Genomic DNA, 17,148 nt, shown 5'->3' with positions numbered 1-17,148 from the left:
GTACAGCGGGGGGGAAGAGTGCATTGGGTAGGGGCTCAGTACAGCGGGGGGGAAAGAGTGCATTAGGTAGGGGTTCAGGCAGTGGGTAGGGAATCAGTGCAGTAGGAAGGGGGTCAGTGCAGCTGGAAGGGAGTCAGTGCAGTGGGAAGGGAATCAGTGCAGTGGGAAGGGGGTCAGTGCAGTGGGAAGGGGGTCAGTGCAGTGGGAAGGGAATCAGTGCAGTGGGAAGGGGGTCAGTGCAGTGGATAGGGGTTTAATGCAGTGTGTAGGGGGTCAGTGCAGTGGGAAGGGAATCAGTGCAGTGGGAAGGGGGTCAGCGCAGTGGATAGGGGGTTAATGCAGTGTGTAGGGGGTCAGTGTAATGGGAGGGGGGTCAGTGCAGCAGGAATGGGGGGGTAAAGAGTGCATTAGGTAGGGGGTCAGTGCAGTGGGAAGCAGGAAGATTGGCTGGAAATCCCAGCCCTGTCCCTCACTATTCCTTCCTCAAAGCGAACAGTCCTGACTATCACTGGAAAGCTGTGTCACCAAGCTACATGAACTCTTTCTGTGCTGAGATACTCACATTCCCCCATGCACTTTAATGGAACCAGCATTAGAGAGGGCAGCACCAGTGTTGGGGTATCTGGACAGGAAGTCTGAGGAGTCATTGTACACATCTCTGCTTCTCCCAGCAAAGTACATCTTCTCAAAAATGGTGACCTGGAACAAAACAACAGATTTTTAAAAATCAGGTGAAGTATGAGGTTCCATTGTGCAAGGAAGCAGCAAGTTTGGCATGGGTATGGCTGTATACAAGTGCTCCTAAAGGGTCTGTGCACCTGGTCAATGGGCAGCGTATCTGGGTAAATTAATGTGGTTATGGTTTTGCAGGAATAATTGAACATTCTGGACTAATAACCAAGATGATTTGAGGTCAAAACAAAGCTTGAGAAGTTAAATTCACTTTTAAGAATCTAGATGTGAAAATTTGATATGAGCAAAAGTGACCACAATGCAGTCAGTTTCTAATTAAATCCCAAATTATTTCATAAATGCCTCGTTAGGGAAAGAAATCTACAGACTCTTACTCAGTCTTAACCAATGTGAAATTACTATTCTTTATCAACATGGTAAGGGGCTTATGAAGTGCACTGGTAGTGTCCCTCCTCAAGCCTGGAGGGTCTGGGTTCAGGTGTTACATGCTTCAGAGGTGTGCAATAACATCTCTGAATAGGTGGATTGGAAAATATCAATATCAACATCTTCACTATCTTCTGAAATGATCTAGCAAGATCTGCAGTTATATCAAATTGGTACATTGCAGTGGTTTAGGACTATGGATCACTATCACCAGCTTTACTGCAGCAAATACTATCATAGAATCCCTACAGTGTGGAAACAGGCCATTCAGCCCATCAGGTCCACACCCAACTCTTTGTCGAGCATCCTACCCAGACCTACTCCCTATCCTATAATCCTGCATTTCTGATGGCTAATCCAGCTAGCCTGCATTTTGCTGAACATTCTGGGTAATTTAGCATGGCCAATCCACCTAACTTCATATCTTTGGACTGTGGAAGGAAATCGGAGCACCTGGAGGTAACCCACGCAGACACGGGGAGAATATGTATAAGTTCCACACAGACAGTCGTCTGACAGTGGAATCGTACCCAGTTCCCTGGCGCTGTGAGGCAGTACTCTTAACCACTGAGCCACTGTGCCATCCCAAATGGTGAATTTGTGATGATAAATAAATTCACCAATCACCAAATGGCAATAGTGAATACATTCCTGAATGGAGGCAAGGAGGTTAGTGGTGGAGAGGGAAGGGAAACAAAGGGCAAAGATTTCCTTTGCCTGTACTCTCAGTTTTACAGGAATTCTTTTCGTGGATTACAGAGCAATCTTGATTATCCGAATGAGACAGGCGGGAAATATTTTGTTCAGATAACTTGACGGGACCTTGAGATCTTGTTCAGATAATCTGAAATTCGGTTAATTGATGTTTGGATAACCAAGGTTGTTCTGTAATCCATAAAATGCAACACTTTATCCCCAAAAGGTTCACTCGCAAAAAATGCTTCGATCTAACCAACCCACAATGAAAAATCCATCAATTCCATTTGGTGTTTGCTTACCATTGGTTCGTTAGGCTTCTCCACCCTGGGCGGACCCTGAAAAGAAATCACACAAGACACTCAATTCTTGACAGCTCCACCTGGAACACTAGATCTGTTAGATCTTCTATCTGCAGCCTTTGTTCTGGTCTTATCACACAAGAAGGGAGTCGGTTAACTCAGTTGGCTAGGTGACTGATTTATGATGCAAAGTGACATCAACAGTTTGCACGGGCTGAGGTTACCACGAAGGACTCTCTTTCTCAACCTGTCCCCTTGTCTGAGGCATAATGATCTTCAGGTTAAACAACTACTGCTTGTCTCTATCTAATCAGGGAGCAGCTTGATTGTCTGGGGAGATTATGACAACTTTACTTTTATCTTTAGGCTCATCATTTTCTTAACATCCAAATCCCTCCTGCCCCCAACATCAGCCTTGATCAAATGACGCCATGACTGAGGAGTTCCATCATAGGTCCTCTCAATCTCCTCTTTTTCTGAGGCTGGCCTCTGCTCAAATATACCTGATGGGTTATAATTCAGGCACTGCAGCTTCCTCCCTGTTGCTGACATCAAGGGAACAAACGCGGTGGATGGAAGGTGTGGAATAGGGGATTCCTCCACTGGGACTGCATCCGAAAACATACATGCCCTATCCTCAGTGTTCTGGAGAAGACAGCCAGTATTGCCATCCCTCTTCACATCTCTTAAATGAACATAGAACATTACAGGCAGTGCAGGACCTTCGATCCTTGATGTTGTGCTGACCTATGAAACACTATCACAACTTCATCCATATGTCTATCCAATGACTATTTAAATGCCCTTAAAGTTGGCAAGTCTACTACAGTTGCAGGTAGTGCATTCCACACCCCTACTACCCTGAGTAAAGAAACTACCTCTGAGACCTGTCCTAATCTATCACCCCTCAATTTAAAGCTATGCGCCCTCGTGCTAACCATCGCCATCTGAGGAAAAAGACTCTCACTATCCACCCTATCTAACCCTCTGATTATGTGTCTCAATTAAGTCACCTGTCAATCTGCTTCTCTTCAACAAAACATCCTCAAGTCCCTCAGCCTTTCCTCGTAAGACCTTCCCTCCATACCAGGCAACATCCTAGTAAATCTCCTCTAAACCCTTTCCAAAGCTTCTATATCCTTCCTATAAATGCCGTGACCAGAACAATACTTAGGTAGTGTAATGATATTTTTACTTTGCCTTGGGTGTGTGTGCTTACCATTTGTAGAGGTATCAGGGATCCCACTTGTGGTTTCTCTGCTTCCCATTCCTCTAGTGTTCGATAGCCACCCACTTCCAGAATACTTTGCTGGCCTTCAAAGAAAGGCTCAGAGTAAACAAACCACCTGTAGAAATAGAGAGACATTAGCATGGAGCTTCTAAAATCAATATGAAAGTTCTCATCCAAGTGATCAAAATCTTCTCTTTAATCCTCACCCTCTCCTGGACTCCTGAAGACTGTCCCCTTACAATCAGCAAATACACATGGGCAGTGGGCAAATTTGCCCATTAGTGTTTCCGAAACATGTAGGAAAATTAAGTTACAGCAATGACCAATTATAGGAAAGTTGTCCGCTTAGGTCAGAGGCAGAATCTTGGAGTTGCTATTTGTGAGGAACAGGGGTAGGTCGTGGTTTGGCTGGGGGAGGTGAGGCATAGGAGGAGAGAGGGAAAGAGAGGAGGCATTAAGAGGGGGAGGAGAAAGGGAAAAGAAAGTGGGCAGAGAATGTAGTGTAGAGATCAAGGCCTCAGCTGATCAAGGTAGTGGCTGTAAGGAGGGGGGAAAAGGAAGCTGCAAGGAACAGGGAGGAGGCTGCTGAAGAAAGGGAGAGAATAGCTTTATACTCATCAGCAAAGGAATATACAGTTCACAGAGAATATGGACAATCAGAAATTATTAAGGTAATGAATTCTTTGTCAATGAATTATGGAATCTTTATCTTGAGGATGTGTATATTCAGGAGCTACTATAAATGGAACATATGCTATTGCAATGACCATGGTGTGAAATATTACATTTCATTCAGAGATTGAGAAATGGATGCAGTAGAGGGATAATAACTGCCTGGTTAAATCTTCCAATGTTTTGCGTATGTAATGGAAACATATCAGCTGTGATCTCAGCAGTCGTTGGAAGGTGTGCCTAGGAATGCTTTTTGTGAGTAGGTGCATTTTGTAAAGACTGTTTCTTTTCATTTTTCTTTAGTTTTCAGAAAAGGACTATTTTAAAAACTAAGCATTGTGCAAGGGATTGTTGCGCTTTATAAAAGCAAGCTACCAGCACTCATTGTATTTGTTATTTATACTTGTTTGTTTAAGCAAAAGGTTAAAGGTTACTGCAGATGAGCTCGAGCCAGATACCATGTATGAACGGAGGTTCAATTGGCAACAAATAGCTGATTGGTCTGTGAATGGTGACCAGTTATTGATGACAAAGACATTCTGCATGCCAACAGCTATGTGATTGGCTCCCAGGGAGCTGGAAAGCTGCTATCGTGAGGTATGATAATGTGTCAGTTATTTTGAAGAAATGTTTGATGATGACTTACGCATGTTATATTGAGCCAATGTAAATGCTGTGGTATATAACTTCCATGGAGGGTTGATATTTATTGTGGAAGTTGATGAATTTTTCTAATTCTGTTTCTGACAGAGCCCCAGTGCACAAAAACAGAAGATACTGTTACAACATGACTGCGCTGCCAGATAAATAAGTTCCTGAGAATGAAAAAGGAGCTCCTGAAAATCAAAAAGGAGTTCTCGAGAAAATCTCAAGGAGACCCATCTAAAAAAAAAATTGGGCCTTGATTACAATTCTTTAAGATCTCGGTATTTCCATCACTCTGCCATTTGTGGGCTTATCTTCAGCTGTCAGAGAACTAATCTCTAAAATTTCCTTCATAAACCTCTCCAACGTCTTCTCTTCATTAAGCTGTTCCTTAAACTCTACTGTCAGAAAGTTCCTGACAGCCTAGTAGTTCACATCACTGCCGATCACAGTATTTAACACTTGGAATATCGTTCATTGCCTGGGGACAAACTTTCTACTCCTCACTCAGGCAGAGGCTGCTAGATGGGCAGATAGCTCTGGAGGTCACAGTGGGTCAGGCAGCATCCATGGAGAGAGACAGAGCAAGCTAAGGTTTCAAATCCTTAGTCTCAAGTCAAGACTCTTCATCAGAGCTAACGTGGAGGCTAATAGCTCAGTCTGACAGCAGCACAAATGGCAGCAGTGGCTAGGACTGGAAATACACACAGTCCAACGATTTAAGTTCCAGATTCTGGAGAGGGCTGTCTTATAGCAAGTTAGGGCAATGAAGCCCAAGGCTGATGGAGAGAATGGGACATGGGGTGTTGATTGGGAGGCTGGGATGGGGAGGAATTAAGCACCCGTAGGTGATGGCTTTAATAATCAGAGTTACCAGAGTGTTCTGGTGGGTATTTTATCCCGGAGTGAACACAACAACAAAACAGATTACCTGGTCATTATTGTGCATGTCTCTTTATAAGAGCTGGCTGTAGACAAACTGACTCTACACCTCTACACATTGCAACAGTGACCAAAATAGAAAGCTTAACAGAATGTCCCAAAATTAATTTCGAGACCAAAAAACTTCAGATGCTGGAATCCAACGTAGGTAAGCAGGAGGCTGGGATAGCATGGTGGCTCAGTGGTTAGGGTCAAGATTAGAGCAGTGCTGGAAAAGCACAGCAGATCAGGTAACATCCGAAGAGCAGGAAAATCAATGTTTCAGGCAAAAACCCTTCATTAGGAAGGGCTTAGTGGTTAACCCTGCTGCCTCCCAGCACCAGGGACTTGGATTCAAATCCAGCCTTGGGCGACTGTCTGTGTGGGGTTTGCACATTCTTTCTGTGTCTGGGTGGGTTTCCTCCGGGTGCTTCAGTTTCCTCCCACAGTCCAAAGATGTGCAGATTAGGTGAACTGGCCATGCTAAATTGCCCATAGTGTGCAGGGATGTGTAGGTTAGGTGCATTAGTCAGGGGTAAATGTAGAGTAATAGGCTGGGGAATACATGTGGGTGAAATACTCTTCAGTGGGTTGGTGTGGACCTGTTGAGCCAAATGGCCTGTCGGCATTCTATGAGAACACAGCAAGCCAGGCAGGATCAGGAGGTGGAGAAATCATTGTTTCAGATGTAAAATTCATTAGCAACTGGAGGTTTTGAAAGGTTCTACAAGTGTGAACTCTTTCCTTTGCTAACAATAACCACATAAAGTCTCATTATGGCATTCACACGTGTGGGGATGGAGTCCTGCTCACCACTTTCATATAGGACACTGCAAGGCATAAGGGATGGGAGAGGATATCAACAAGAAAGAAGGAGCATTCCATCCTACACTACATTCACAGATAAACCGCCCAAGCCATTGATAGTCCTCCAATGAGACCCTTTAACAACAGTGTGCTGATAGACTCACAGTCCAGAACTGACAACGATGGAGGTTGTTCTTGGTGGATATCCAAATATCCGAATATCCTCGGATTCACAGTGGAACGTCAGCTTCTTCCCCTCACCATCGGCCTCTGGGAACAAAGATATTTCTGGTATGGTGTAGTCCTGATAAAGAGCAACACAAAGAAATGATCAGGTCATGGGATTATTCTGATTAAGGAAGCTCAATCAGTGTGGAGGCACTGTTAGTGAATCACCTCCTTGTAGACTTTACTCTAGCTTCAATACTATATGCAGCTGTGTATGCTGCTTGCACTGGTTTACAGAACCATAGAAACAGGAAGAGGTTACTCAGCCTCATTTCACTCCAGAATTCTAATGGCCAGCAGAGAGAGGTGAGCTTCCTCTGGACACTGACTGTCATCCAGCTGTTCAAACCTATTGCCAGCTCATTAAGTCAATGCTAATCTGAATCTGTGCTCTATCTGCCTTGGTTTCAGAATGTGCTAAATAAAAATCTGTCAATCTCTGATCTGAAATTTTCAATTGACACTCAGTCTCTTCAACCTTTTTGTGTGGGTTGGGCATGTAGTTTATAGATGGTAGGGATTATTCCTGATTTTCACTATTCTCAGTGACAATCAGCCCTGCCTGGACATGCTTTACAATCAGGACATGCAGGTGAAGGTTTTGGTGCTGGGTCCGGGTTACCCCTTTACATATTAAAGCTTAGGACAGAGAATGTCATGGTACAGTGGGGAAAGTCCACTGTCGAAGATCTTTCTGCCAAAGTTAAATGGGGGCTCATTCAGTGATTGGATGCTTCCGATGCCATAAATATATGAACCGAGGAACCTCAATTATCTGACATTCAATTATCCGAATTTTGGATTATCCGGGTAAACTATGTTATCTGGCATTTGATTATCTGGAATTCGATTAATCAAGCGAAATATTCCCCGCCTGTGTCCTTCAGAAAATTGAGGCTCCTCTTTAAAAATAATCTTGTATAAGTAAGAAATGTCTTGGGTTTATATGCTGGATAGAGTCAAACTCCAAAGTTTGTTTGTTACTTCACTGTGGCATTCACATGTTTGTACAGAACAGAACTGCTTTGGTGACAGTGTATGTATTTAAAGCTATCTTTATGAATAAAGCAAATTTTTGAAACTGAAAATAATCTCTTTACGCAGGGTAGCTTGGGTCGCAATCAGCTGGCTGACTGGCTTGCAATGCAGACTGATGCTAACAGTGCAGGTTTAATCCGCACACCAACCAAGGTTACCTTGAAGATCCCAACTTCTCAACCGTGCCCCCTCACCTGAGGTGTAGTGACCTCATGTTAAACCACCACCAGTCATCTCTCGCTGATGAGAGAGCAGCTCTGTGGTTCTCTGTGACTGCACCTTATGCAGTTAGGTGCCAAGCTCCTGTAAGTTCCTTTGGAACATTTCACAAAATTTAAAAGTTATCTACAAGTGCAAGTTGTCATCATTGTTACCTCACACCAGTCATTTGGGGATTTGATTTTTTTAGATACCCAAATTCACATTCCATTTTAAAGAGCAGGCAATTTTTAATCACTTTTGCACAGGTCTTCAACAGAGCCCTGTGCTGGCAGAATGGATATTGGGACAGAGAAACCAAAAGAAGTTACTTGAGTACTTTTGCGCCAGACTAGGGTTAGGATTCAAATCACAGTTTGGGGACCAAAATGAAGGGACATTTATGTTATTTACGCGTCAGTCAATGTGCTGAATAATGTCTTAGCTCAATCTCATAATTATAGGTCAGTCCCACGTTCAAGTGTACCGAGCTCTCTCAGCTCCACAGTTTCCCAGTCCCTCGTCAGTTTCACTGGTGGGTGGAATAGTCAGGATGCATGAACCAGGCGAAAGTGAGGATTGCAGATGCTGGAGATTAGAGTCTAGATTAGAGTGGTGCTGGGAAAGCACAGCAGGTCAGGCAGTATCCGAGGAGTAGGAAAATCGACATTTTGGGCAAAAGTCTTTCATCAGGGCTTCCTGATGAAGGGCTTTTGCCTGAAACGTCGATTTTCCTAGGTTCAGGGATTCCCTCCCCCTCTCCTGCTCTTTTCTTTCACTGAAGACAGTCCCCAAAACCTCTGCCTTTGACCAAACCTTTGGTCACCTGTCTTACTATCTCCTAATGTAGTTCAGTGTAAAACTTTGTTCGATAATTGCTCCTGTGAAGCCCCTCTGGGTCTTTTACTACATTAAAGAGGGCAAAGAAATGAAAGTTACTGATGTTGTTGTTGTTATTAGGAATTGTTTATTTTTGCTTTCACAGGAAGTGGAGGGTCTATTATGTACATTTCCCTTTAGATCGGGATCCCTTTTAATATAAAGTTAAGATTTTTGGCCAGTCCACAATCAAACCTGAAACTCTGAACAAATGCAGTTTGTTGTATACAATCATTCCAAGATTTCCACTACTTATAATTGATTTTGTTGGGGATCTCTGAAAACAACATACATCTTGTTACACTGGCAATCCAGAGAATGCAAGTTCAAGTTCCACCAGGGCTGTTTGTTAGTCTGATTTCAGTCTAAAGTATCTGGATTAGATTAGATTAGATTACATTGCATTAGTGTGGAAACAGGCCCTTCGGCCCAACAAGTCCACACTGATCCACCGAAGCGCACCCCACCCATATCCCTACATTTACCCCTTACCTAACACTACGGGCAATTTAGCATGGCCAATTCACCTAACCTGCACATCTTTGGACTGTGGGAGGAAACTGGAGCACCCGGAGGAAACCCACGCAGACACGGGGAGAACGTGCAAACTCCACACAGTCAGTCGCCTGAGGCGGACATTGAACCCGGGTCTCTGGCGCTGTGAGGTAGCAGTGCTAACCACTGTGCCACCGTGCCGCCCACTGAGTGGTGGTCAAAGTTAAAAATCTCACAATACCAGGTTATAGTCCAACAGATTTATTTTGGAAGCACTAGCTTTCGGAGCGCTACTCCTTGATCAGGTGGTTCATCAACCACCTGATGAAGGAGCAGCGCTCTGAAAGCTAGTGCTTCCAAATAAACCTGTTGGACCATAACCTGGTGTTGTGAGATTTTTAACTTTGTCCACCCCAGTCCAACACCGGCTCCTCCACACCATGGAGTGGCGGTCTGTATGAAAGTTACCACAAAGCCATTGTATTGTTGAAAATACCTTAACTGACTCAGGTGTGTCCCTTTAGGGAAGATAACCTGCCAACCATACCCAGCTGAGGTTTATGCGCACCACCAGCCCCACACTGATGTGGCTGAATGGCAACTGAAGTGGCCTAGCAGGCTGTTCAGTTGAATCAGTTGATGCAAAGAATAGACATACCACAGTGATTCAAGGCAGAGTCTCCCCAACATTAATTATGGCTTTGTCAATTGTTAGGACATGTGCATACATGTGCATAATGGGGCGTATTTTAAATTACTGTCAACCACCATCTATTTCAACAGGGTGTGATACATTAATCCAATGATTTGTGGGCTGTCCAACTCAGACATGAAGAGATCAGATATACTACACTTACCTCCCAGTGAAAATGATGTGTAAATAATCTTATCTTCAAATAAAGGACCCACATTATTGTTTCACCAATCCATTTCCTGACCATTAAGTAAAAAAAGATGCACAAAGGAAATTGTTTCCAATGCTTTGCTTACCCTGACTACTCTTTTGAGGGAGCCAATGACGATGGGTTTGGTAGGAGATGGTTTGGAGTCAGGATCTTCAGTCTCTTCTTCAACTTCCTCTCTCCAGGGATCCGCCAACTTCACGTCCTGCTCTTCAAATATGAACTTCTTCCCTTTATAATCTGGCTTCTCATAGAACACCCAGCTAAAGCAGATCAGGAGAAGATTAAGGAACTTTTTTAGAAGTTTCCTTTTACACTCGGATGAACTCTTTGTGATCGGATCGTGATAATTGCAATCACTTGGGTGGGCAGTATTTCGTTCGGATAATTGATATTCGGATAATCGAGGCTCCTCTGTACAAGCGTTTCCTAGGGTGGAACCTTGGATTTTTTTGAGCTTCAGGTGTGAAGGCTGGCTTAAAGTTGGGTAGTGCTTCCAATTAGTGGTGGGAGCAGATCAGGTTTCCTTGTGTGATTGTGTTCTCAGCTCATGGCATATAAAGCAAACTTTGTTTTAACCAGCACCTTAATTAAACGGCACTCTTGATAAACCGACAATGATTATATACCTCAAATACCGCTATGTTCAAGTATTTATAGAGTCATAGAGATGTACAGCATGGAAACAGACCCTTCAGTCCAAGTCAACCATGCTGACAAGACATCGTCAATAAATCTAGTCCCATTTGCCAGCATTTGGCCCATACCCCTCTAAACCCTTCTTATTCATATACCAATCTAGAGGCCTTTTAAATATTGTAAATGTACCCGCCTCCACCATTTCCTTTGGTAGTTCATTCATTACACACACCACCCAATATGTGAAAATGTTGCTCCTTAGGTCCCTTTTAGATCTATCTCCTCTCACCTTAAGCCTAGGCTATAAATAAAGTACAACAGTGATGTGTATACAGTTTTTCAATGTGGTTTTACATTGACTTTAGGAGGTGTGTTGATGTTTTTACATAGATTTTGTAGTGATGTCAATGTCTCAAAGCTTTGTTTTGTAATGGTTTACTGTCATTACACGTACCTCTTGATTATCCAGAATATTTGATCAACCAGCACGCAGCTGCTCCCATAGGTATGGGTTAATAAAAAGTGTGCTATGCATGCAGGGGTAAAGGTCAGATTTTAAGGGAAGGTGGGCAAGAAGTTCAGTAATGCCACCCCCCCTCCATCTGAACACTTCTGCCCTACCTCATTACACTGATACTGCCTCCACACATCTGCCAGGATTAATACTTAAAACATAAAAGGAGCTAAAAGTCTCAGCAGCCCATCAATCATCACCTCCCTGACCAGGCGAATGTACCCGACTGACAGCTTTTCCCCAAAGGTTTGCAGCAAACAAGGGCTGAGGAAGATGGTTTTGGGATGAATTCCTCTCAGGTATCTCAACTGGTGGAAATACTTTCTTTCAACTCAACATTTTCCTTAAAATCTCAAAAGCATTGATTAAAAGTGCAGGAGCATGAATGGTGAATTCAATCTCCTGACTGGAGGATTAGAGTTATATCTTAGCCCTCTCCATCCTTGTCATTCAATCTGTGCATTTTCCAACGTGGTAATGAGGGGAATCAATGACACCTCACTGACCCTTTTGCAAAATGGAAAGCAATGCACTTCCAGATCAGAAAAGCCAACAATTCTGCTGATTATTCTGGGGCCTTAGAGGCTAATTGACACCAGAAAAATGGGTGTCAAATGCACCAATTTAACCTCCTTAACCAATCAAAAATAATTTATTTTACAGCAAGGTACAGGAGCAACAAGAGAAAAGTCTTTAGAACCGGGATATAATCAGTTAAACACATTCCAAAACATCCTCTAGCAATGAGCAATTGTGAAGTGTTTGCAATGACTTACCATCCTCGAATAACTCTTACTGAAATGACAGCAGGAAATGACCATGACGAGCAATCAGGCACATCACAAATAATTTCTCTCTGAAAACCAGTGAAGTTCGGCTTGTCGTAAATGATTATCTAAATTGCAAGAGAAGGTAAATTGAAAAGTAAACAATCATGAGCTGACCTGCTCCACAGAAAGGACCAATTATAGACGTCATCAACCACCTTAAGCTGTAAAGCTTTGATTACCACAAACCACAAGGAATTATATAAAATGATGGCACATAAACAATCTACTTAACCCAACTAGTCTATAATGATGCTTATAGTCTGTACAAGCTATTACTCTCATTTTAAACTTCACCGTATCAGCGTGTCTTGCTATTACTTTCTGGCTCATGTATTTACTTGGCTTCATCTTAAATGCCTTACCGACCTTACATGGTATTAGACATGAGGCTTAAAATGTTGTGAACAGAAGCAGTTAACCAGAGGACTAGGATAGTTTTAGATGTCAGAAAAGGACAACAAAAACACAAAGGGAAGAAAATGAATGACAATATACCAGAAAGAAATAGAAAAGTGGATGGCGAGAGCTTTTACAATTTTGCAAAATGGAAGAGTGACAATCAAATGTAAACATCCTTGGAGACTGAGACAAGAGAAATTGTAATGGTAAATAAGGAAAAGACAGAGACATCGGACAAAATCTGTATTTGTTTTTACAGTAAAAGAAACAAGAAAAGTAAGGCAAAATAATGTGGTACCAACAAACTAATGAGAATAAGAAAATTAAAGTGATTAATATCAGTTGAAAAAAATACAGAGAAAGTAGAAGTTATGAGCTGATAAAACCCACGGTTCCACAAGATGGTTGGAGAGACAGTAGATACATGTCTGTAATTTAGCAAAATTTCTCAGATCTTCAAATGTTCCCAGTAGGATACAAGGCAGCAAATGTAATGCTACGTATTCAAGAAGCGGGAAAATGGTGAGATACAAGCCAGTTAACCTGACATCATTCATGCAAAAAAAATGCTGGAATCCAATAACAACAAGGTTAATAAACACTTAAATATCATGATATGATTAGCCAGATTCAACATGGTTTTAGAAAGGAAAATTGCATTTGACATATCTGGTAAGTCTATCAGTGCTTTTTGAGGATTTAATCAATGGGTATGTAAAGGGGTTCTAGTCAATGTACTATATATGGAATTCCAAAGGTTTTCCGTAAGGAGTCATACGAGATGTTGCACACAAGAGTTTAATATGGTTAGCAGAAATATATGAGCAAATAGAGAAAAAAGGCCAGAAATCAGAGGGGAAGAATAAATAGTGCATTTTCAAGTTTGCACGTTATTGTTGGGTGACACCTGGCTCACACCAGGGTAATTGTTACTGCATTTCCAATCCATGTGAATGCCTTAAAGATGAAGGAAGCAAGATCAATGGATCCAAGTTTTCTGATGACACAAAGCTAGGGAGAAAATCCAATCAGGATTTTTTAATAATGATAAACCTACAAAGTTTCTTGTTTAGAAACATCAATTCAGCATGCAGGTACAGCAAGCAATTAGGAAGTCAAAAATCCTGCTCAGCTGCACTATGAGTGGATTGAAGTACAAGAAATTTTAACAGAGCATAGGTGAGACTACACCTGAACTACTTACAGATCTGGTCTCTATATCTCAGGAAGGATCTATTTTTCTTGGAGCTTGTCATAGAGAATTACAGTACAGAAAAATGCCCTTTGGTCAAGTACGAGCACTTGGCTATTCTAATCCTATTTTCTGGTAGTTGGCCCATAGCCTTGTATGCCTTGTCATCACAGGTACACATCTTAACACTTCTTGCATGTTATGAGCATCTCTGCCTGTACTAGAGGGTGGGCAGGATTAAGGTACTGAGCTCAATGACCAACCATGATCATATCAAATGGCAGAACAGACTCGGGGAGTCAAATGGCCCACTCCTGCTTCTGTCTTTATGTTTCTGTTTTCCCATTACAGACCACCCTCTGAGTGAAAAAGAATTCCTCACATCCCTTCAAAACCTCCTGCCCCTTCCCATAAATCTCTGCCCCCTGGTTACTGATGCCTCCACCAAGGGGAAATGCTCCTTCCCTATTGGATTCCTTTTCCAATGGGAGCAGTTTCTCCATATCTACTCTGCCAAGCCTCACATTATTTTGACAATTTCTATATTAGCCTTCTCCTCTACAAGGAGTACAATCCCAACTTCTCCAATCAAGCTTCATATCTGAAGTTTCATATCTTTGAAAACATTCTCATAAACCTTGTCTGCACTCTGTCCAATGTGTTCAAGTCCTTCCTGAAATGTGGCTCCAGAACTGTTTATAATACTCCAGCTGTGGTCTCACCCATGTCTTATCAAAGCTCAGCATGACCTTCTTGCTCTTGTGCTCTGCGCCCCTATTCATAACAAAGCCTAAGATACTACTTGCTTTAATTAACTCTTCTCCCCAATTGTCCTGCTACCTATAATGACCCGTATATGAACACACAGGTCTCTTTTCTCCTGTACATCTTCAGAGTAGGACTGTATTCTATCTGCACACGTGCTGTCTTCCAAAATGCATCACCTTACACCTTTCCGGAATTTTATCTGCACCTGTCTGCCCACTCCACCAACTTATCAATGTCCATTTTAATTTCTACACAGTCTTCTTCACAGGTACAGCAATCAATTAGGAAGTCAAATAACCTGCTCAGCTTCACTACAAGAGGATTGAAGTACAAAGAAATTTTAGCAGGGCATAGTTGAGACTACACCTGAATTACTGCTTATTGATCTTTACACTGCTTTCAAGTTTTGTACCATCTGCAAATTTTGAAACTGGATTTGGAATACCAAGATCTGAATCATTAATACTTATCAGGAAAAGCTTGTGTCCCAATACCAATCTCTATAGAATTCCACTACAAACCTTCCTCCAGCCTTAACTGTTGATCATGACTCTGTGTCTTATTACTCAGCCAAGTTTGCATCAGTGTTACTACTGTCCATGAGTCTGCACCTTCCTCCCAAGTATGTTGCATGGCATTGTATCAAATGCCTTTGGAAATCCTCATAATATTCTGATCAGTGAGCAGAAGGATCTTATTCTGTAATTAAAGGCAAAATTTGGGGGCAGCACTCAGCAAGTCAGGCAGCATGTATGGAGAACGAAGCATGGTTCATGTGTCAGACCTATGGCAGTCATGATACCAGGCCATCAACCCAAAAGCTTAATTCAATTTCTCTTTTCACAGATGCTGGTGCAGCTGCTGCCTGTTTGCAGCATTTTCTCTTTTTATTTCAGATTTCTAACATCCTTGGTATTTCTGCTTTCATTTTTAGCCTTCATCCAATTCTGTTTGCTTGATTTAATTGGCATCTCCAGTTAGAGTCATAGAGTCACAGAGATGTACAGCACAAAAACAGACCCTTCGGTCCAACCCATCCATGCTGACCAGATATCCTAATCTAATCTAGTCCCATTTGCCAACACCCAGCCCATATCCCTCTAAACTCTTCCTATTCAGATACCCATCCAGATGCCTTTTAAATGCTGTAATTGTACTACTTCCTCTGGCAGCTCATTCCATACACGCACCACCCTCTGTGTGAAAAGGTTGCCCCTTAGGTCCCTTTTATATCTTACCCCTCAACTTCAACCTATGTCCTCTACTTCTGGACTCCCCCCACCCAGGGAAAGGACTTAATCTATTTATCCTATCCATGCTCCTCATGATTTTGTAAACCTCTATAAAGTCACCCCTCAGCCTCCGACGCTCCAGTGAAAATAGCCCCAGCCTATTCAGCCTCTCCTTGTAGCTCAAATCCTCTGACCTTGGCAACATCTTTGCAAATCTTTTCTGAACCCTTTCAGTTTCACGACATACTTCAGATAGGAAGGAGACCAGAATTGCACACAATATTCCAAAAACGGTCAAACCAATGTCCTATACAGCTGCAACACGACCTCCAAACTCCTGTACTCAATATTCTGACCAATAAAGGAAAGCATACCAAATGCCTTCTTCATTATCCTATTTACCTTCTTATGGTCTTACCTACGACTCCACTTTCAAGGAGCTATGAACCTGCACTCCAAGGTCTCTTTGTTCAGCAACACTCCCTAGGATCTTACCATTAAGTGTATAAGTTCTGCTAAGATTTGCTTTCCCAAAATGCAGCACCTCGCATTTATCTAATTTAAACTCCATCTGCCACTTCCCAGCCCATTGGCCCATCTGATCAAGATCCTGTTGTAATCTGAGATAACCTTCTTCGCTGTCCACTACACCTCCAATTTTGGTGTCATCTGCAAAATTACTAACTATACCTCCTATGTTCATATCCAAATAATTTCTTTTGACTTGAGGGATCTGTGTTATCCTGTTGAATGTTTGATGCAGCTGTGTGATATATGCGCCACATTCCTGGGAATACATCAATGCAGTGGCGTGATTGTGTTGGAGGTCTACTAATTTTCTTTTAATCGTCACCTGACATTAATTGGAAAGGACGAAACTGAAGTTCCTTTTCAAGGCTGCTTTGGCTATATAAGGAATTTGCTTGATCTGTGGCTGTGAAAGAATTAAAACATTACCTGATTGACAATCAAGAAACTTGTTTTGCTATAATGAGAGCTGTCACTGCCAATATTTCCTGGTGTGAGATATATGCAAATAATCCAATCTTTTTACATTGAATTATTGACTAGAAACAAGCGGATAGGATCAAGGATAACCCAAAGGCATTTTATTGCGGATAGGATCAAGGATAACCCAAAGGCATTTTATGCGTTTGTGAGAAACATGAGAATGACGAGAAAGAGGGTAGGTCCGATCAAGGACAGTAGTGGGAGACTGTGTATTGAGTCGGAAGAGATAGGAGAGGTCTTGAATGAGTACTTTTCTTCAGTATTTACGAACGAGAGGGACCGTATTGTTGAAGAGGAGAGTGTGAAACGGACTGGTAAGCTAGAGGAGATACTTGTTAGGAAGGAAGATGTGTTGGACATTTTGAACAACTTGAGGATAGACAAGTCCCCCGGGCCTGATGGGATATATCCTAGGATTATGTGGGAAGCA

General features: G+C 42.3%; 1 protein-coding gene across 1 annotated transcript in view; it reads right to left on the bottom strand.

Annotated features, from left to right (window-relative positions):
* The window catches only part of LOC122563379 (beta/gamma crystallin domain-containing protein 2-like), a 61,449-nt gene that overhangs the window by 25,208 nt on the left and 19,093 nt on the right, over positions 1–17,148 (bottom strand). Inside the window, exons 4-9 of the mRNA XM_043717120.2 lie at positions 12,063–12,181; positions 10,222–10,396; positions 6,558–6,697; positions 3,337–3,463; positions 2,118–2,153; positions 563–699 (exon numbers count right to left, since the gene is read on the bottom strand). Of these exons, the coding sequence (XP_043573055.2) occupies positions 563–699; positions 2,118–2,153; positions 3,337–3,463; positions 6,558–6,697; positions 10,222–10,396; positions 12,063–12,181 (734 nt within the window). The remainder of the gene's footprint in view (positions 1–562; positions 700–2,117; positions 2,154–3,336; positions 3,464–6,557; positions 6,698–10,221; positions 10,397–12,062; positions 12,182–17,148) is intronic.

Source organism: Chiloscyllium plagiosum, unplaced genomic scaffold, assembly GCF_037043375.1.
Source record: "Chiloscyllium plagiosum isolate Xiang-an unplaced genomic scaffold, Cpla_swu_hap1 HiC_scaffold_30, whole genome shotgun sequence".
In the NCBI taxonomy this organism is placed as follows: domain Eukaryota; kingdom Metazoa; phylum Chordata; class Chondrichthyes; order Orectolobiformes; family Hemiscylliidae; genus Chiloscyllium; species Chiloscyllium plagiosum.
Note: the sequence above shows the minus strand (reverse complement) of the source record. Positions and strands in the feature narration are given on the sequence as shown.